Here is a 20,825-nt window from a genome sequence, read left to right as displayed (position 1 = left end):
AATTTCTAATTCTGAGGACCCATTTTCCTATTATAACTGAATGAAAAAGGTATCTACCATCTTTTATAGGAATATAGAATCAACTTAAAGGAACCTGATTGACTGTTCCTGTATCACACTCTGTCTTCCTCAGGAGATGCCAGATATGTTGGGTTAGCTATTTCTAACAGCTCATATTTGATCTGTAGTAGTGGAACAATATTACAGACACATTTTATCAAATGTAACATTTCTGTTCCAGGCTGATTTATATTTTTCTTTGTTTTTATTTTATTAGAAAAATTCTACATGACATACTAACACTGAAAATATATAGCATTTTACTGTGCACATATTTTAAAGATGCCCATTACAATTCAATCACAAAGTTGCTAATGTAATTCAATTTGTTATAGCCTTTTATCAAATTATATTGATAATTTTATGAATTAGTTTTGTCTTCTTTATTTTAAAACACATTTTGTTTCTCAAATTGTTTCATGCTTTGGCATCTTTATTTGCTTTAATACTATGTAGGGTACATGTTATCTTATCATATATATGATAAGTTATATATATGATTTTATATATATGTGTATATATATTCAAATAAATACCTTGGTATTTCAATACCAAGATATTTATTTAAATAAGAGCTCAGCCATTTGTGACTACTGCTACACAACGAACTTAAAAATAAAAAGTTGTCAGTTAATTTTATATGCATGCAAAAATATAAATGCCACATTTGGGCTAGTTATAAACATTACATGTTTAATACCAAGTTAAAGACTGGGTGTCAAATTCTTTTCAGGCAATTATCATCTATGTGCATAAATCCTTTAGAAAATGAGTTGTTCCACAATCCCAAGAGGTTTTGTTTCAATTTTATACATATGGCCATTGAATAGCTTCTTATTCTTTTTCACAGCAAATCTACATTTCTGAAATGAATGTAAAATATGTACTAGATTAAAGAGCAACTTTTCACACAATGTAATAATTCCTGATAATCAAGTGGATTCATTCAAACATTGGCCTAGTACAAATATACACAATGAAAGTGTTACTTAAATGACAAACTGTCAATAAAAATGGTCAACCAATCAGCTTGTAACAAGAAAAACAGATTAAATATAAACTTTGCTAGAACTTCATAAGCAAAAGAACTGGTTTGTTTACTTTAGGCCCACAGACCTATTCAGTTCAGGAAACATTCTATATTTTGTCTTTTAAAATCATATCTATGTGTGAACATAGCATAAAAGTGAAAACACTCTTCAAAAAAACATTTTAATGTGAGTTTTTACTGAGAAAATTAGATTAGAATGGGAGGACAGTTAGAATTCTGTAGTAGTTTTGAGTATACAAATGAATGAAATAATAACTTTTTATTCATTTAGAAATGTTTTATTTCCAGAACTTTGACCCCACATATATCAAACACAAACCAATAAATAGGCAATGTAGGGAGGCTCATGCTTTTATACGAGCACTTATGTGCTTAAGATAGGAGGATCACCTCAAATTTGAAACTAGCATCATCTGCATAGTAAATCTCAAGCCTGCAGGAACTACAGAATAGGATCTCAAAAATTTAATGAAGTAAATTATACATATGTGTGTGAACGTATTCAGAAGAATTTTCACTTCAGAGCAACTTTAGTGTAGTATATACTTGCTCAACTAAAAAGGTAGCAAAACACTTTTGAGCAAAAGTAGATAATGTGACAGAAGGAACAGCATTGAAATGTCAAAGGGGCACATCAAGACAACTATACTCTCAAAGGTAGTCTCTTTTTTCTATCAGTTTTAAGTGGAAAGAACGTTTTACATACACTAAAAAATGATTTTTTTCATACCATGATTAGAATTAAAATTTCTAATGCATAACATTAAATGTAAAAATTTGTCAGTAATAATCTTAATAATAAAGGGAGATGAAATACAGATGTTTAATGATAATGTTTAATGACAATGATAAAATTCTGTTATATTAACTTCAAGCTATTGTAAAATCTCACTCAAAGAGAATAACCTCTGATCTAGGAAACCCCTGTCTCTATTACAATATATTACTACATGGTTCTAACTCTTAATGATTTCATTAAAATTAATTAAATGTATTAAAATATATTTTAAAGTGCAAAGAGCCACAGAATAAAATTCTTCTCAGTTTTGTATTTTAAGGATGACCATATTTTATTGATAGAATTGTTTAATAGTTGTTTAAAAATGCAGACACAAAACAAATCAAGCCAACAATCAAGAAACAGAGTGAAATAATAAAAAAATCAAAAATAAACATGCCACCATATCTACACACAAGAAGTACACATACAAAAAATAAAACTGATATAAACATGCACATATTGCACCAAGAAAGATGGAATAAATCCTTGGAGAAAAAAAAACTAAACATGCAGAAAGATAAGAGTTTGAGTTTTGAGAGTAACAGGATAGTGTGAGGCCCGTTTACCTTCACTGTCAGACATAGCATGTTGGAAGTCATCCATGATGAATGCTATGTCACGGTCATAACCCCTTGTCCGTGACTCTTCTCTCATGTGTTGCTGAACTTCAGGCAATGAGTGGCTTGATCCAAATTGATCCCTGGTATCTGCAGATATGGGAGGCAGAGGTCCAGCCGCAGCCCTGGCCATCCCCATTGGTTGGCCAACAGGACTTAGTGGACTTTCTTCTTCTGAATTCTGGGCCACAATTGGTATTCTTCCTCTACTCTGGCTGATTGGTAAGCTGGTGGGCTTAGTTCTGGCAGAAGATGAAGAATGGCCAAAGGAGACATCTAGAGCTTCGGCCTCTTGAGCTTTCATTCTTAGAGATGAGCTAGAAGAATCCCTCTTAATTGATAAATCAAGCCCATAGACAGAGGAAGGCCTAGAGGAAGGCCTGGACCTGCTCCCACTGCTGTATGGCTTATCTGCTTCATCCTGTAGAGCTGACCGGATGGTATTTCCTAACGTGCCCAGTCCTGACCCAAGTGATGAGCCCATAAATTTTTGTTGATCTGTAATATTTTTTCTGAGGCCAAATGTGATATCATCTTGAAGAAGCCTTGCCCTAGAAGAAATACCACCAATGGATGAAGTGCTAGAACTCATATAAGTGGGATAGTCAGGTTCAAGGTCTCTACTTTCTTGAATGGGTGAAAACTTAGACATTTTAGGGTCAATTAATGATTTTTTATGCTTTGATTGCTTTTGATAAAGTATGGCCGCAGGTAATTGTTTGGCAGCTTGCTTTTCAAGGGTGAGTCTACTGATGCTATACTTTTCAGACTTGGGAAAGTGTCTATAACTTGTATCAGCGTGGTAATAATGTGAGAGCCCAGCAAGGTGATCTAAGCTCTCTGTGCCTCTACGGAATTCTTGCTTAATCTGATGTTTCAGAAGCTTTAACTCATAAGGATCTTCCATCGGATCCTCTTCTGCTTTCACATAGCTATGCAATCTGGAGGAAGTCTGCAAAGGCGCGAGGAAGTCTGTCACTTCTTGAGACCTCCGTGTCTCGGTGGTTCTAAGGAGACGATCTGTTTTGGACAGATCCTTTTCATGCAGACTAAATGCACTGCTCAGTGCTGCTGTCCCTTTGGTAATGTCTCCAATGTCATCTATTAGGACATAATTCCTTGAAGTGTGGTGGTCGATGTCTGCATAGAAGGAGTCTGCAGATATGCTTGATATTGGACTGCTAGCCATGCTACTTCTTTCCTCCAGACCTATTCTCAAGTCTAAACTATTGTACTTACTCCCAAGGTGGGAAACAGCGTATGTATTATCAGTGGAAACCGGAGCGATCATCAGAGGTTGATTGCGAATCACTTCATAATTAGAAGTTATCTTAGGCTCCAAATACAATGTGGTCTGCCGAGGCTTCTGTTGTATCACCATCATCTGTGATGGTAACTGATAGGATGGTTGTGGAGCTGGAGTGGGTTGAGCCTGGGGCGTGAAGGACATTGTTGCCACAGCTTGGAAGGTTGGTTGTGTCTGATAAGGTGAAACTTGCTGATGGTACAAAGTCTGCTGTTGAAAATGAGACTGTTGTGTGTATGGGGTCGGGGCTTGGGTGGGAAGAGCTGGGGATGAGTACTGATATTGTGTGTAAGGACTTGTAGGAGGAACTAGTTGAGCTTCTGTTTGTGTTTGTGGTGGGATGAACTGACTGAATTCAGTCTGAGGAGCTGTTCTTGGCCGCTCAATGCCATGCTGACTTTCTACCCGGCTCGGCCTGGTACTGCTCACCTCACTGTCAGACATGTAATCCCGGTCCTCAGCTACACCCTGCAGGTAGGCACGCTCTCTCTTTTCTCTCTCCTTCAATAAAGCTTCTTTTCTTCTGTTAATTCCCATTTCCAGATACCGTAGCTTGGCATCAATCTCCTTTTCTTCTTCATCAAGTTCTGCTTGCTTCTTTCTAAGCTTGGCAGACTCCCTTTCCACGAGGTCGAGCTCTCGGTCTATGTCCTGGAGAATCTTGGCTCGAGCCATGGTATTGGTTCTGCACATTCTCCTCCTAGAAGCAGTGCCCATGGTGCTGTACGTTGACTGTGTTCCCGTGGACGCCTCCTCAGGAGGGGGATTTGGCAGTGTTCTCTTCACTTTTTTCTGAGTACCAGAGGCTGTCGTGGTCTGAGAACCTTTAGTCTACAATCAAGTAAACAAAATATAGCGTTTTGTTATCACATAAGAAAATCAAAACTAAAAAAAAAAAAAAAAAAAAAAAAGCCCTACATAATTTACAATTGAATACCGAGTTAAAAATCGCAGTATCATAGCACAATAAAATAAAAATTTCATCCATTTTCAATCCAAGTTAATAAACATAAGATTATTACTTAATCTATAGTGTTTGCAATTGTGTTTCTCATTTGAAATTCAATATTCCTATTTTGAAGAGTTGTGTCTCACTCGCTCATTTCACATTGCACATATCTTGCCATTTCCGGTATTACCATGATTATTTGAATTTGGGTATTCTTTAGCAACTCTACGTTCTTCTGATTGTTTTGGCAATATCACAAGAGCCAAAATAATTTACTGTAATAAAAGTTGACTGGAGCCAGTTTCAATCAGGTAAAACCACAGCTGGTAGCTCATGAGATTTTTTTTGTTGTTTTATTTTATTAATATGTCATAAACTTGCATTTTAAGAGGTGCAAGTTTTAAGATTCATAAAGCCAGAATAGCCAGAAACATGTGCAATCACTGTATAGTTACAACACACTGATGTCCTCAAAGCTGCTGTGCATGAGACATGCTCAAGTTGGAGCTTAATCTCCTCCCTTCTCAGCTATGATCTACAGAAGATGCTCCTTCCCTCTCTCTCTTTAGCAATCCAAAGGTGCAGTTTCTCCGTACCCTTCAATAACCAAATGTTTATGACAAAAATAGATGATACATGCCTATGAAGTTTGAAAATATTTATTTCCTTGTTATTTAGGATTATATTATTATAATAATTTTAAAATTAGTTATTATTAATTAGGTCACATTTGTCAGAATCCTTGTGTTTTTGTTGAATTCAAACATCATTTCCTAATCCATTATTCATGTTTGAACCTGCTGTCCTATATAGATTTTATGAAATATGGATAAGGCACATTTCCTAAGCAGATGTTGCACACAGTTCTAATTTTTATCCTCATTATGTGCACTTTACATATTATGCATAATTAAGTCAAGAAGTTGTTATGAAGGTCAAATGAAACAGCTGTTTTAATTCTATAGGTATTCATTAACTATTACTTCAAAAGTATTATTTCTGCAGAACTCTGTAGCTTCCAGATATAATTATATTCAATATACATCAAAGACTGCTAAGGTATCAATGAATGCTTTCACCGTTGTTCGCTCTGACTACACAGCTGGTTATGAATGTGGAGACTTGGTAAGGTGTTACCCAGACGAAGGCAGACTGTGAAATGAATGAAAATTTGGTCTCTCATGACTAGGTATGATAGTAAGTTATGACATTTTTTAAAACATTCATTTTATTTTGTTTATGCTTGAGTGCATCATTGTGTGTGTGTGTGTGTGTGTGTGTGTGTGTGTAGCATGTATATGCCTGGTACCCATAAGAAACAGAGCTAATTATCAGAGTTTCTAGAATTGGTTAAGCTTTGTCAATTGTAATCCCTTACTAAATCACAAGAAGCTATCTCCATAAGTGTGTACCTTTACAGGACAGAATTTGGTCATGATTTTCTAGTTATGTATTCAAACCTCTCTGTGATAAAATTATATTGACAATGAAATTAATGAAACAAACTATACTTTAAAGTATGGCTTGAGCATGTTTTAATTCTGTACATACCCATTAACTATGGTTTAAAAAAATAAAACAGAAAAAAGAAGAAGACCATAGTGAAGATAACTATCATAACAAAGTGATACCAACCTAAGTATTAGTTTCTAGGCTTAGACTTCTGAAAAGTAAGTATTACAAAAAATTTGTAAATCAAAACATCTTTCAAGCAAATCCACTTATTCATTCATTCATTCATTCATTCTTTTGTGAGGGGAGCTAGTTATCAAAGTACTGACACTAGCATTAAGTAATAATAAGGGCAGTACTTGTTCTTATATCCATTGGAATATTGAGATATAAGTTGTATTTTTAAAAGGTACATGAAGATTTCTGAAAAAAAATGAGTATTTTTTTTTTCTTCAAGATAGGTTTGAGTCTAATGTTCTGATTCTAGGCTGGTATATTATAATATATCAGACAATGTGAGACCAAAACAGGAAAAAAACCTACCTTGTAGGTTAAAAGTTCTGTTTGTAGTTAAGAATCAGATACTGTTTGTTTGTATGGGCCATCTGCACTGAATGTGCTTTATTACATATGGAAAAGAGGTACACAGGCAGAAAATACAATAGGATGTGTGTTGGCCTGTGATTGGATGTGATGGGAAATGTGAATTGTGTGTTCTATCTTTTTATGCCACTGGAAAGCATAAAAAGACATTGGACTTGTGACTTGGAGCCATTTTCTAAAAACAGAGAAGTGGACCTGGCCAGAGACCATCCAACTTGATTTAATTCAAGCTTGCTTCAGATTTGGCTTTAAGTTGTGGAGAGTGTTCTTATTCTTGACTGGTGGGGTTCACAAAAGCAAGAAACTTGATCTAGGAAAATATTGAGTCATATTCTGAATATATGTAGACAGTGAGCATGGAAGGATTTGCTGGATAAGAATAACATTTTTAAAATACTGGTTTTGCACTACTGAGTCATGGATTCTGTCTTATAGATAAACAACAGCAATGGATCGACAGTATTTATTCACTTTTCATTTTGTAAAAATTGGATTGTCTTTCTTGTATATATACCTTCAGTGTGCAATTTGGAAAGAACTGATTGTCATTTCTTAGGACAGCCTGGATAAGGACTACTTGAGATTTTCTTTTTTACCACTGTTATGTTTTGCAGAGAACAATGTTGTCACTGATTACATTTAAATTGTTGGGAGAACAAAATGTAAGTCATATCAGAAATTTACACTGGGGCTGAAAAGGGGAGGTCATCCTGAAACTAGAAAACTCTATCTAAACATGTGAAAGACCTGAGAAGAAGCTGGAAAGAACTCCCATGCTTGTGGATCAGTAGGGTGCACATAGCGCAAATGGCCATCTTACCGAAAGCAATCTACAAACTGGACACAATCCCCATCAAAATTCTAACACAATTCTTCACAGATCTTAAAAAAAAATACTCAACTTCATAAGGAAAAACAACAAATCCAGGATAGCTAAAACAATCCTGTATGATAAAAGAATTTCTGGAGGTATCACCATTTCTGATTTTAAGCTGTACTATAGAACATAGTATTAAATAGTTATTAAAACTGCATAGTATTGGTACAGAAACTCATAGGTTGATCAATAAAATTGAATTAAAGACCCAAGCACAAATTCACACAACTGTGGACTGCTGATTTATAAAAATGCCAGAATTATCCAATGAGAGAAAAAGCATCTTCAACAAATGGTGATGGTCTATCTGAATGTCTGCATGCAGAAGAATGCAAATAGATTCATATCTGTCACCCTGAACAAAACTCAAGTCCAAGTGAATCAAAGACCTCACTGTAAAACCAGATACACGGAATCTTATAGAAGAAAAAATGGGGAATAACCATGAGTGCATTGGCACCGGGTAGAACTTTCCTGAACAGAGCACCAATACTTCAGGCATTAAAATTGACAATTAATAAAAGGGACCTCATGGAACTTAAAATTTTTTGTACTGCCAAGTTCACCGCTAATAGGACAAAATGGCAGCCTATAGGATGGAAAAAAATTTCACTGACTCCACATTTGATAGAAGGCTAATTTCTACAACATTGTATCTCTATCTCTATTTCTGTCTCTATTTCTACCTCTACCTCTATATCTATTTATATCTAATCTATATCTATCTATATTTGTGTATATATATGTTTAGTATGCATTATTTGGTTTGTTGATGATATATAGATATAGACATAGATGTATAGATAATGAAAATAATGCAATTTAAGAATATGGTACAGATTCAAATAGGGATAAGAAATATTGACATGTCATTTTCGTGAGGATGTGGAGAAAGGGGAATACTCCTCCACTGCTGGAGGGAGTGCAAACTTGTCCAAATATGTTAAAAATCAATATGGCAGTTTCTCAGAAAAATTGGGAATTGATCAATATCAGAACCCATCTGTACCACTCCTGGACATGCTTCCCGCCATGACGATATTGGACTGAACCTTTTAAACTGTAAAGCCATACCAATTAATGTTGTCCTTTTAAAAGTTGGTTTGGTCATGGTATCTCTTAACAGCAATGAATTCCTAACTAAGACAACAGCTTTATTCATAATAGCTAGAAACAAACTAGATATCCCTCAACCTAAAAATGTATAAAGAAAATATGGTACATTTACACAATGTAGTATTGCTTATGTGTTAAGAAATAACATCATGAAACTTGCAGACAAATGGATGGAACTATAAAAAACTATCCTGAATGAGGTGACCTACAACCAGAAAGACAAATCCTGGTATATACTTACTGGTGAGTGGATATTATCTGTAAAGTAAAAGATAATTATGCTACAATTTACAGACCCAGAGAGATTAAGTAACAAGCAGTGCTCAATGGGAGGTTACACAAATCTCCCTGGGAAGGGAAAATAGGGTAGATATAGCAGATGAACTAGGGATGCGTGGGTATTGGAACAGGCAGCAGCAGGTTGGGGGAAGATGGAGAGGGAGGTGGTAGGGTGAGACAAGTGGAATGGGAGAGCATCTTGGTGATAATGTAGAAGCATAGTGCAATAGACAATTCCGAGGAGTCTATGAGGATAATCCTAGCTAAGACCCCTACTAATGGGGATACAGAGGCTGTCTGGTCATCTCCTGTAACCAGGCAAGACTTCCAGTAGTGGGATTGAGATACCAATTGAGCCATATGTCTTTAGACCTACAATTTATCCCGTCTTCAAGATAAGATAGGATAAAGGTGGCACAGAAATTGTGGGATTGGCAACCAGTATCTGCTTTAGCTTAAGAACTATGCCTCCAGAGGGAGCCCATTCCTGACACTGCCTGGAGGACCAGAAACGAGAGGCTGGATAGCCCAGAGATCAAGGATAGAACAGAACAGAAACTTCCAAAAATTTTTTAAAATGTTCAATAAAATGACTCCTAATGACACTCTGCTATACTTGTAGACAGGAGTCTAGCATAATCATCATCAGAGAAGCTTCATCCAGCAACTGATGCAAACAGAGGCAGAGACGCATTGTAAAACACTAGAGGGAGGTCAGGGAGTCCTACAGAGAGGAGAGGGAGGATTGCAGGATCCAAGCAGGTCAAGTACATTATAAGAAAACCCACAGAATCAGCTAATCTGGGTTTACAAGGGCTCATAGAAACTAAACTGGCAATTAGGGAGCTGCATGGGTCTCACCTAGGCCCTCTACATATATGTCATGGTTGTGTAGCTTGGTTTTCTTGTGGGACTCTTAACACTGGGAGCCAGGGCTGTCTCTGACACTTTTTCCTCAGTTTTGGGACCCTTTCTATTTTATTGGGTTGCCTTGTCCAACCTTAATATGAGGGGAGGTGCCTAGTCTTATTGCAACTTGATTTGCCATGTTTGGTTGGTATTCCTAACTGTAATTTTATGGCAGAAAACAGAGGAGAAGCAGATGGGGGTAAGTATGGGGAAGGCAGGAGATAGGGGAAATTGAGGTAGTGGGGTCTAATATATGAGGGAAAAATAAAACAAAAGAAGAGAGAGAGAGAGAGAGAGAGAGAGAGAGAGAGAGAGAGAGAGAGAGAGAGAAAGAGAAAGAGAGAAGAAGGAGGAGGAGGAGGAGGAGGAGGAGAGGAGGAGGAGGAAGAGGAGGAGGAGGAGGAGGAGGGGGAGGAGGAAGAAGAAGAAGAAGAGGAAGAGGAAGAGGAAAGGAAGAAAAGGAAAAAAGGAAGAAAACAAAGAAAGGGGGAACAGACAAGGTCATGAATACCAAACCACGCAGGGCACACATTCATGTGGGTGAGTCAGCTTACTATGTGGTTGAAGAAGTAAAGAGGGGTGCATTCTGTTAAGTGGGTAGGCCCTATCTGTTAAGCTGTCATTAAGTTTCTTTCATAAAATACGGAGACCCAATGTTAAGACATTTGTTTTGTTTTTCACCATAACTTTTTTAAGTCTTTATTTAAAATGGGGTCAAAATTTGTCACTATCTGAGAAACCAAGGTTTTGAAGTGCATGTCAGTTCTGATTCACGGCTCTAAGGAGGATTGTCCCGGCTTTTGGAAACATCCATTGAGATGAAGTTCTAGGGAGAACATAACAGTGGCTGCTTGAAAAAGGACCAGAAGCTCATAGATTGAAAAACTGAAGAAAGGCAGCAAAGGAATAAAAGAGCCTTTGAGATGAGCTCCACAACTTTACTAATTTTATAGTTTCCTTCATCTTTATTGGCTAACTCTGAAATATGATCTTCTGAGATTTTTCCCTGTACAATTGCACAATTTCCCTTTACCCTTTTTGTCAATTTTATGTGATAGATTATTTAAATTACTTTTTGGTTCACATTTTTCTGGTAGACACATTATGTGTGGTGCATCTACTATAAAAATCACTAACCATGTAGATTTAAATCTAAGTGTGCTTGGTTGAGTGTGCGTCTATTTTGGCACTGATGGGCATTTTATAAGAGAAGAAATAAACATTTTTTTTCAAAAAGTTTAATAAACTTAAGTGTATGTAGCAACTATTGTCTAATGTCATAACTGCCAGACAAAAATTAGTCAATAATATATATATATATATGTATATGTCAAAACTCAATTTAAAAATTTCTTCAAAGAATTGTTAATTTTTAATCTAGATAATGAAGGTTGTTATACTAAAAGAAATAAGATAGAGCTGTTTTTGCTTAACGAAAATTTGCCTGTAACCCAAGCATCTGGAGGCTGAAACACAATAGTTGTGTGTTTGAGATAACACAAACATAACCAATAACGACAATAACAAAATCTTCTACATATAAAAATATCAAAGACTGAAAGGATTTTAGGAAATTGTGTGAAGAAAATACTTCAAAAGATTAGCACGGTTGGATCACTGTACATTACAGAAGATTATATATGCAGATTGTATGTTTCTGCTTCAGTTAAAAATACATACAACACAAATTACAGGGCAGAGGAGAAGGATTACCGTGTAAAGTACTTGTCATGGAATCATGAACATCTGAACTTGATCTCCAAAAAACCACATAAAAAAGCTGGGCATGGCTACAAGTGCTTGTAACCCTCAGCACTGTGGAAGCAGAGACCAGTGGGCCATGGGCCTTCTGGCAAACCAGTATAGCTGGGTCAGAGAAGTCATGGATTTACAAGGGAGTGTGTCTTAAATAATATGAAGAGAAAGTAGGGAAGACACACAGCATTGATCGCTAGTCTATAACACAAATGTTCACACATATACAGAGGGGGGAAGGGGGAGCGGGAAGAGCAGGTAGGGTAGAGCAGGGTAGGGGGGAGGGAAAGGAAGGAAAGGGAGGGAAAGAGGGAGGGAGGGGAGGGAGGGAGAGAGAAAGAAGAGTCAGAGAGGCAGAGAGACAGAGAGACAGACACTCGGGCTCATTCATGCATGTGCATGTACACACATGCACACATACACACAGACAAACACATAACTACACTACCAATTTTTTAGCTAGCTCTTAGTGTCAATATTAGAGATATAGTAATAAACTATATCACTTGAAAGACATGGGAATGTATCTCTCATTTTATAAACACGGAAATAAATACTAATCAGATAATTATATTGTATCTTGTCTTTGCAGATATTTTTCCTAGTAAAGAGGAAAAGTTTCTATAAAATTCTTTTTCTTTTAGAAGACAGAGTACATTCATATTAAACAGTACAAGTCAAACAAAATTGCTAATAAATAAGACAGTTTGATATTAAAAAGGTAGAATTTCCCAGAAAAAATAACCAGTCTCTTTTATGTTAATCCATGGGGATAAATTAGAAGACCATATGGAGTATTGGACCCAAAGAGTAAAATTATATTTTCACTTTTAGAAAGAAGAATCTAATAGATATAACAAATATGGAACCTAATAGATATAGCAAATGGATGGTTTTAAGCAGGTGAATATTTCCATGGAGGGACATGAATCAAATCTAAGTTTTCAAGGAAATAGCAAGGATCATCTGGCTTCGTTATCAGGTTTAATGCAGCAGCATCCATGAGTAGCATCAGGTTCAGTGACTTTCTGATCTAAGCATAGAAACAAACTCTGGAAAAATAAATGAATGTATGGGAACCTACAAAACAAAACTTTGAAAACTGTATCTATATTAAAATCTCAGTCCATCCATGTCATTCTCTTCCAGATAGTGAAGGCAACCCTGGTTATTACATCAGGGTCAAATTATCCCGGAGCATATGAGATACAGGGGAAAACTATCAAAGTGTCAGTATTCAGTCATTGGCTCTGCTGGTGATACAGTTCACTGGTTAGTAATCAGTATGGTTTTTGTTTAAGGAGAAACTGTGACAGCCCAATTTAATTTCCTTCAGTGATAATGCAGCTGTCAGAGGAGATGGTCAAGAGAGAATAAATATCATCTAGCAGTTCATCAGCAAGACATTTAGTGTCTTCCTGCAATGGTCACCAGAATAGTTTTGGCTGTCAGAATGGAGAAGAGCAATATGATCTATTGGGTACATATACAAATTATGGGTATTCATGGTCTGGCATGCACATGTGCATACACACACACACACACACACACACACACACACACACACACACACACTCCCCACATACACATATATAATTGTTTAGTCAATATATATTTTACACTTGTTACTAATCTTTTGGAATCAGATTTTTCTTCGCACTGTTTTGTGCTATGGAAGATGTTCATCTACATTTAGGGCCTTTATCTACCACACATTATATAAAAATAATGTTGTCATGTATTGCCGACCATCTCCTCAAGTCCAAGAAGACTTTAGCTAATACTCACAGAAGTTAGGAAATGTTTTCATGGGGGAGATTATTGTTCTCTTATGATTGAATGTGTCTCCTGATGTGGAGAAGGCTACTGTTTGCATCTCTCTCACACTGATTTAGTCTGAATAGGAAAAATCATATTTCATAAAACAAAATAAACAAAATTTATTTAGGGAATGGTGACTTGGAAGATATGGGTAGGATAACTATGTAAGAAAAAAGTAGTGTATGGTAATGTATGCTAGAACAGTAACGATTTGACAAAATAAACAAAGATAAATTATTTTGCCTCATTATCAGCTTGCTCCTTGATACTAAGATACATTGACTTGTCTTGATTACTTTTTATTCAGGCCGATATACAAAAACAAAAACAAATCCTTATGAACCCTCATGCCTTTAAATCACTAATCAGAAAGTAAATGGAAATATTCAGGGGCTCCTCCAAATAAGATAACTCTGTAAAACATAAACATGCCTCACCATGTTCATTTACCTTAGAGTTAAGAAATGAATATGAAGTTATAAGTAAACAAAGAAATATACAGAAAGAAATACATAATCTACTTCTTTGCAATTAAACTTGGTGCAAGCAGCATTAACTCTGAAAAGCCAATGGAAACAGTAAGGCTGCTTTCCTGCTTCCACACACTCTATAGCAAGTCCCTCCTGAGCAAGCCTTATAGGTTTTGAGACAAAGTAGCAGTGGAGTATAGAAACAGTCAAGAGAATGTCCTCCACAGTTTGCCATTAGATAAGTGTTCACAGAAAGTCTTCATCCTCCTCTCTATCCTCCATCCCCACAGGTTTAATGGAAAAGAAATGATAAATGATTCTACTCATAGAGTGTTCCTTTAAATACTCTCAGGCTATCTCAAATCCATTAGACATTGCAACAGGGTACAGTGTCTTGTATATATAAAGTAAGAATGTCAAATCTTTTCAACTACAGTGGTACTGACCACATGAATAACTGCTTCCATCATCAAACTAAATAAATAATAACATCATGAATATGTCATACTACATGAATACTACTGTCAGGAAGAATTTATCCTTTGTGAATGGAATTGAAATTGTCCAGAGGATTCTTAAATTGTAAGAGTTTAGGGACAATAATAAAAGTAAAATTAATGATGATGATGATGATGATGATGATGATGATAAATTTGAGAAGCTAAATTACAGCATCATGGTAACAAAGGATTAAAAAGAAAGTAATAAAACATACTTTAAAGTCTCATAATGAGTTCTTTATGTTTTTAATAAACTTAAAACACACTCAGTATTTCACTCAGCATTTTTAAGGTTTCCCTTAATGCACCTAGTGTTCCAGTTTGTTTTGTTTTCTTGCTGAAAGTCATTGCTCTTAGGCTGAGCAATGAAGCAGAAAATGAGTTTCTACCTCACTGGACAGAGTATTAGAGATGCCAGTCTGTGTGACATTTATTGCCTTATATTTTATGGGAAGTCCCAAAGAGATTAATTTCTTCTTTTTCCAAATCTGTATAAAGTATTTTGTAAAGAGCTTAGAAGTTTTATTAAGGTGATGTTTTTATGTGCATTTATATTTCTACTTTCCTTCCCTCTCTTCTGTCCCTCTGTTTCTTTCTATTGATTCAGATGTCTTTATTACATTGGTAAAAACAATGCACATGGCTTCTAAGGCTTTCTGTGCAGTTCAATGGCCACATTAAGTTTCTTCTTTCTTTTTCCTTTTGACTGTTATTATATTCTATTATCACTGCCGGAAATAGGGTTCAATAAAAACTCTGATATTTCATAATAGTTATTAGAGTGGTATATTACTTATAGAGTGTATCATAGAAGGCAAAAATCCTTCTTAAACCATAATGATCAATAACAGCACATTTAAGAAGGATAAAGTACATACCACCTGTTTTTTAACTATCACTAAAAATGCAACAAATGATATGAAGTTGTAATTACATACACAATTGTCAAGACTAATTCTTAAAATAATTCATAAAATAACTATTTGTCTTACATCAGCAAGATATTAGTTACCTCTTTACTGATAAGATCATTTACATTTCCTAGAGCAATTTTTGGTCAAGCTCCTGACTTAAAAATGAAGCAAGCTTTTCTCCTCTAGTATATTATATTTTCATAACTAGACAAGGCTGACTTTCTAGAAGGCTTCCCTATGTTAGGCCATCTGTGAGAAGACAATTAACAGTAAGTTAACACTTTTCACTTTTCCTAGTCTTCGAATTTCTCTACTGGTATTCCATGACAACAAAACTATTCTTCATGGAATTCAAGGATCTGTCATATGCTCACTGTTTTAGTGTTTTTCTATTTGTTGTAGTAAAATATTTGAACAAAAGCAAGCTAAAGAACAACTGGCATGTAATGGCTCACAGTTCAAGGGTGTACTCTATGATAGAAGAGCAGTCAAAACAGCAGGTGCTTGGAGCATACCTACAAGCATGTTTTGAGGGTGTCTTTGAGTGATTCTAGACTGACCGTCAAGCTGATAATTAACATTAACTATCACAGTCCACCTACTTTTCTTTTAAAATTCTCTCTCCTTAACATAGTTTCTCAAATTGTAGTTAGTAAAAATGCTTTCCATTCTACTACCTGGTGTGTAATGTACTGTACCTTTATAGATATCAATTACTAGAAATTATGTTGTCACTTTCCTACATCTATCCATCATGTTGGGTTTTAAACATCTTGTATCTATGTTCATGTGCATACTATGTCCTGTAACTTGTGTCATGATGGTTCATGTTAAGAGTCTTGCTTCTTAGTTTGACAATAAAGAAACAGTGTGGAACTTAATGACACCCTTAGGTCAACCGGGGACATATTTCCAGAAGTAATTGTGCAACTTTAGTCTCTCTAGTTTCTTCTCTATGCTTGCAATCTTTTTCTTTTTTCATAAAGTAGACTCTCAGGGATTTTTGTCATGAATAGGAATGCAGAAAATGAATAAGATCCGTAATTGTAACTAGCACCATTTTTCTGACTGTTTAAAATGGAAGGATAATGTCTATACTGAAACACAAACTCTTAGTTTATGTGATGTGAATATTTTAAAAGAATGAGGTCAATTTAAATTTTCATTTTAAAACTAAAAAGTCAATTAAAGTTGAGTCAATTTAGCTAGAATTTCTTTATCATATTTGTAAAAACAGGCCTTATATAAAACGGCTAGTTATTTGTACTACTATTCGATCATGACTCTAAGGATGGGCAGAATAAATGTATGTTGGTTTCAGGTAAAAAAAGATTTATAATCAAAAATGTTATATTGAATAATATATACATGCTTTATTTCTCATTAAAACAATTTTAAATGATGATGTTATTAATACAAACTACAAGCTTAATATACTAGTTATATTTGTGCCTACATGTCCTGTCTTCTTATTGGGAAGGGATATTTTAGCTAAGTTGGGAGCTTCAATTTCCTTTGCTCCCTTTATTCATCTAAACCCAAGCTCGCCAGCAGTTTCTCTGCTCCTTCTTCTAGCCAGTCAACCTACTAACACTAACATGTTATTTCCCTTACCAGCTTCTCAGGGGGATCCCAGAGTTTGAAATGTCCAGAAACCCTCTGTTGCTAAACATCATTCTCCTGTTGTCATCTAGTTACTGGACTCTACCAGGTACATCACCCAAGCTCAATACCCTCTCCCCCTCCAGAGCCTCAGAGGACTTAAGCCTATCATTTCTGACCCCCTAAAAAAAATCCTTTGCCCTACCTCTTCCCCCTTTAACACCCCTATACTAGCAGTTAAAAACCTAACGGTACCTATCGACTGGCTCAAGACCTCAGATGCATTAATTCTGCAGTGGTTCCCCTCCATCCTGTTGTGGCTAACCCTTACACACTTCTTTCTACTAGGACTTCTCATTTTTCAATCCTAGATCTCAAGGATACATTTTTCTCTATCCGTCTAGACATCCAGTCACAGGACATATTTGCCTTTACCTGGACAGATCCTGACACCCACTTTTCTACCCAACTTACCTGGACTGTTCTACCTCAGGGATTCCAGGAAAGCCCACACCTATTTGGCCAAGCCCTGGCTTCTGACTTGCTCTCTTTATTTCTCCCTGGATCTAAGATTTTACTTTATGTAGATGATGTGCTTCTCTGTAGCCCTTCTCTAGAGATTAGCCTAGCTCACACTGCTGCTCTTCTAAATTTCCTTTCCAGTTGAGGCTAAAGGATCTTACCTTCTAAAGTACAACTGTCTACTCCTCAGGTCACCTATTTGGGACTAACAATTACCCCAACCCACAAGGCTATTACCTTAGATAGAAAGAATCTGATTCAGTCTCTGTTTCTTCTACAAAGGAAGAGATTTTATTATTCCTAGGAATGGCTAGCTTTCTACGCTCCTAGATTCCTTCATTTTCCCTACTTTCTCGCCCCTTATATGAAGCAGCATTAGGCTTCACCCATGAACCTTTTCTCAAACCTGTTACTAAGCCCTTTCAAAGGCTCCAACAGGCCCTCCTTAAGGCCCCAGCCTTGCATCTCTCTGAGCTGATTCATCCTTTTTTCTTCTACATAAATGAAAAAGAGGGATTTGCCTTTGGAATTTTAGGTCACAAACTGGCACCATTTTTTTGCACTGTAGCATACTTGTCAAAAAGACTAGATCTAACCATCCATGGATGGGCACCATGTATTCATACCTTAACAGCTGCTAAACTCCTTATTCGAGAGTCAAGGAAACCAACCATGGGATTGCCTATAACTGTCCTCTCTTCTCACAACCTGTCACAGTTCCTAACTTATAAAAGCTTAAAGATTCTACCTCCCTCCAGGGTTCTTTCTCTTCAGGTAGCTTGAATAAAAGACTCCACCCTCACCTTTTAGTCATGTCTACTTCTTAATATTTTCAATCTTCTTCCTCAAGCTAATACTAACTATTCCCTATGTTACTCCTGCACTGAAACTTTAGAGGAACCTCTTCCTTCACACATACAGGAGGACATATTGCCTTAAGCCATCAATACCTGGTATACAGACAGAAGGTCCTTTCTACATGAAGGTGCCAGGAAAGCTGGCTATGCCATAGTGTCAGATACCAAGGTGGTGGAGGCACAGGCCCTTCCTGTTCATACCACCAACCAACAGGCTGAACTAATAGTCCTTACCTGTGCTTTCCAGCTGGCACAGGGACAATCCCTCAATATCTACACAGATTCCAAATATGCTTTCCATATCCTCCTGCCCCACACTGTTATCTGGAAGGAGCACAGGTTACTTACCAGGATCAGTAACTAATACAAACCAAAGGATCAGTAACTAATACAAACCAAATTATGCCATGCAAAGGCCTCCCATTTCCCCACAGCTTTTGGGATTGTCCACTGCAGATCCCACTGGACCAATGACTCTATTGTCTCCAAGGGAAACAACCGAGCTGATGAGGCAGCTAGAGCTGTGTCCTTAGGGGTCTAGACTCATCTCACCCTCCCCAGGACATTCTTATACTACAACGCACATCCCCACCTACACCACCTGACACTCATCGAACTCTGTCCTATCTTCACCAACTGTTTCATCTAACAGCCAAGTGTTGTCTTATTTTGTTAAGACCTACCTACAGCCTACTTCTGAGGGCTTAAGTTTCTTAAAATCTATCACTGCTTCTTGCAAATCTATCAGATGCCATATTCCAAATCAAGGTATTGTAGCACCCCTTTTCCTACCCATCAGGCTAGAGGTTCCCTTCCTGGAATTGACTGGCAACTTGATTTTACCCACACGCCCACTATCAAACGTGTCAAGTACCTTCTGGTCTTCATGGACACCTTCTCAGGCTGGGTAGAGGCTTTTTCCACAACTAACAATAGTGCTCATACAGTCTCTGATCTCCTCCTCTGAGAGATCATCCACTGATTTGGTGTCCCAGCCTCCCTCCAGTCAGATAATAGTCCTGAATTTACTTCCCAGGTTTCTCAAATTCTATCTAAGGCCCTAGACAACCCCTGGCATGTCCACATTCCCTACCACCCTCAATCTTCAGCTAAGGTAGAAAGAACTAACTGCTCTTTAAAAACTACTCTTGTTAAGCTGACACAGGAACTTCATCTTGACTGAGTAAAACTCCTACCTCTGGCTCTTTTCAGGCTATGAGTTCTCCCCAAGTGGCCCCTCCACATCTCACCCTTTGAGCTCATGTATGGACATCCAGTTCTAACTCCTGGTTGTTCACCTAAATGCTCTCCCCTCCCAGACTATATACTCACTCCATTACTTTGTCACTTTCGTTCTCTCTTATGGAACTTTGCTGACCACCATCTACCTCGACCATACACTGTCACTGCCTGTCAACATTGGAGACCAAGTTCTTCTCTCCCCTCCAGATCATCAGCCTTTACCCCTCTCTCCCAAATGGCAGGGCCCTTTTAAGGTAATTCTTGTGACCCCTACAGCTGCTAAACTTGAGGGACTCCCTCATTGGGTTGACCTGTCTCACCTAAAATCAACTCCTCTTCATACATGTCGATCCTAACAGGACCATGGTCTTTTGAGCTCCAGAGGATGTCGAGATCACCCCCCCCCCCCTTGCCCTCAATCCCAGAAAATGAGACTCCACTCCAGCAGCCGAGCTTGACCTCACTGGACTAGACATGGGTTTCTCGTCCTCCCCTTGCTGCTTGTTTCTATCCAGGTCAGCCCTTCCATCTGGAGATTCAAGATCAAGAGATTCCCCACAGATAACAAACAGTCTTTGCAAATAGGGTCAGGAAACTGCTTCATAGCCAGATGCCCAGAACTAATCCAAATTGCTATCATCCCTATATCTATTGTCCCATCTAAATATTGTGTTCTCTATACTTGCTTTCTCTTTGACCAGATAGAAGATTATTGTACAAACTGGCCAGATGATTATGGAGGCTGCCCATATTGGTCTTGTCAGATACATATGCTAGGACCACAGATAACAGACCAACCATTTCTTCTACCAACACTGCAAGACACTCTTCTACATACAAGATCCATGGGATTCCAGCTGTGGTGCTTCAGAACCACTGGGGGTCAGATGTTTTGACAGCTAAAGAAGATAGTCTTCGCAGGTTCCTCCAAGAAGAATGCTGTTTTTAGGAAACATGAGACCTCCAGTTCTGAGACTTTTAGAACCCCATATAAAAGTAGATACTCTCTTTTGTATCACCCTTTTTAGTCATCCTCCTGATGTTATTATTTCTAACCAAACTATTAATCAGTTCCTGTTACAGGATTACCAGCCGCCATCCATAGAGGAACCTGATGCACACATCTAACAAGTGGACCCCGA

At 37.2% G+C, this 20,825-nt stretch overlaps 1 protein-coding gene across 7 annotated transcripts in view; it reads right to left on the bottom strand.

Annotated features, from left to right (window-relative positions):
• Positions 1-20,825, bottom strand: part of Pclo (piccolo presynaptic cytomatrix protein) — a 323,641-nt gene that overhangs the window by 138,584 nt on the left and 164,232 nt on the right. For all 7 annotated transcript variants that reach the window (XM_076913130.1, XM_076913132.1, XM_076913133.1 and 4 more), the window contains exon 7: positions 2,459-4,646. In XM_076913130.1, the coding sequence (XP_076769245.1) occupies positions 2,459-4,646 (2,188 nt within the window). The remainder of the gene's footprint in view (positions 1-2,458; positions 4,647-20,825) is intronic.

Source organism: Arvicanthis niloticus, chromosome 15 (assembly GCF_011762505.2).
Source record: "Arvicanthis niloticus isolate mArvNil1 chromosome 15, mArvNil1.pat.X, whole genome shotgun sequence".
NCBI lineage: Eukaryota > Metazoa > Chordata > Mammalia > Rodentia > Muridae > Arvicanthis > Arvicanthis niloticus.
Note: the sequence above shows the minus strand (reverse complement) of the source record. Positions and strands in the feature narration are given on the sequence as shown.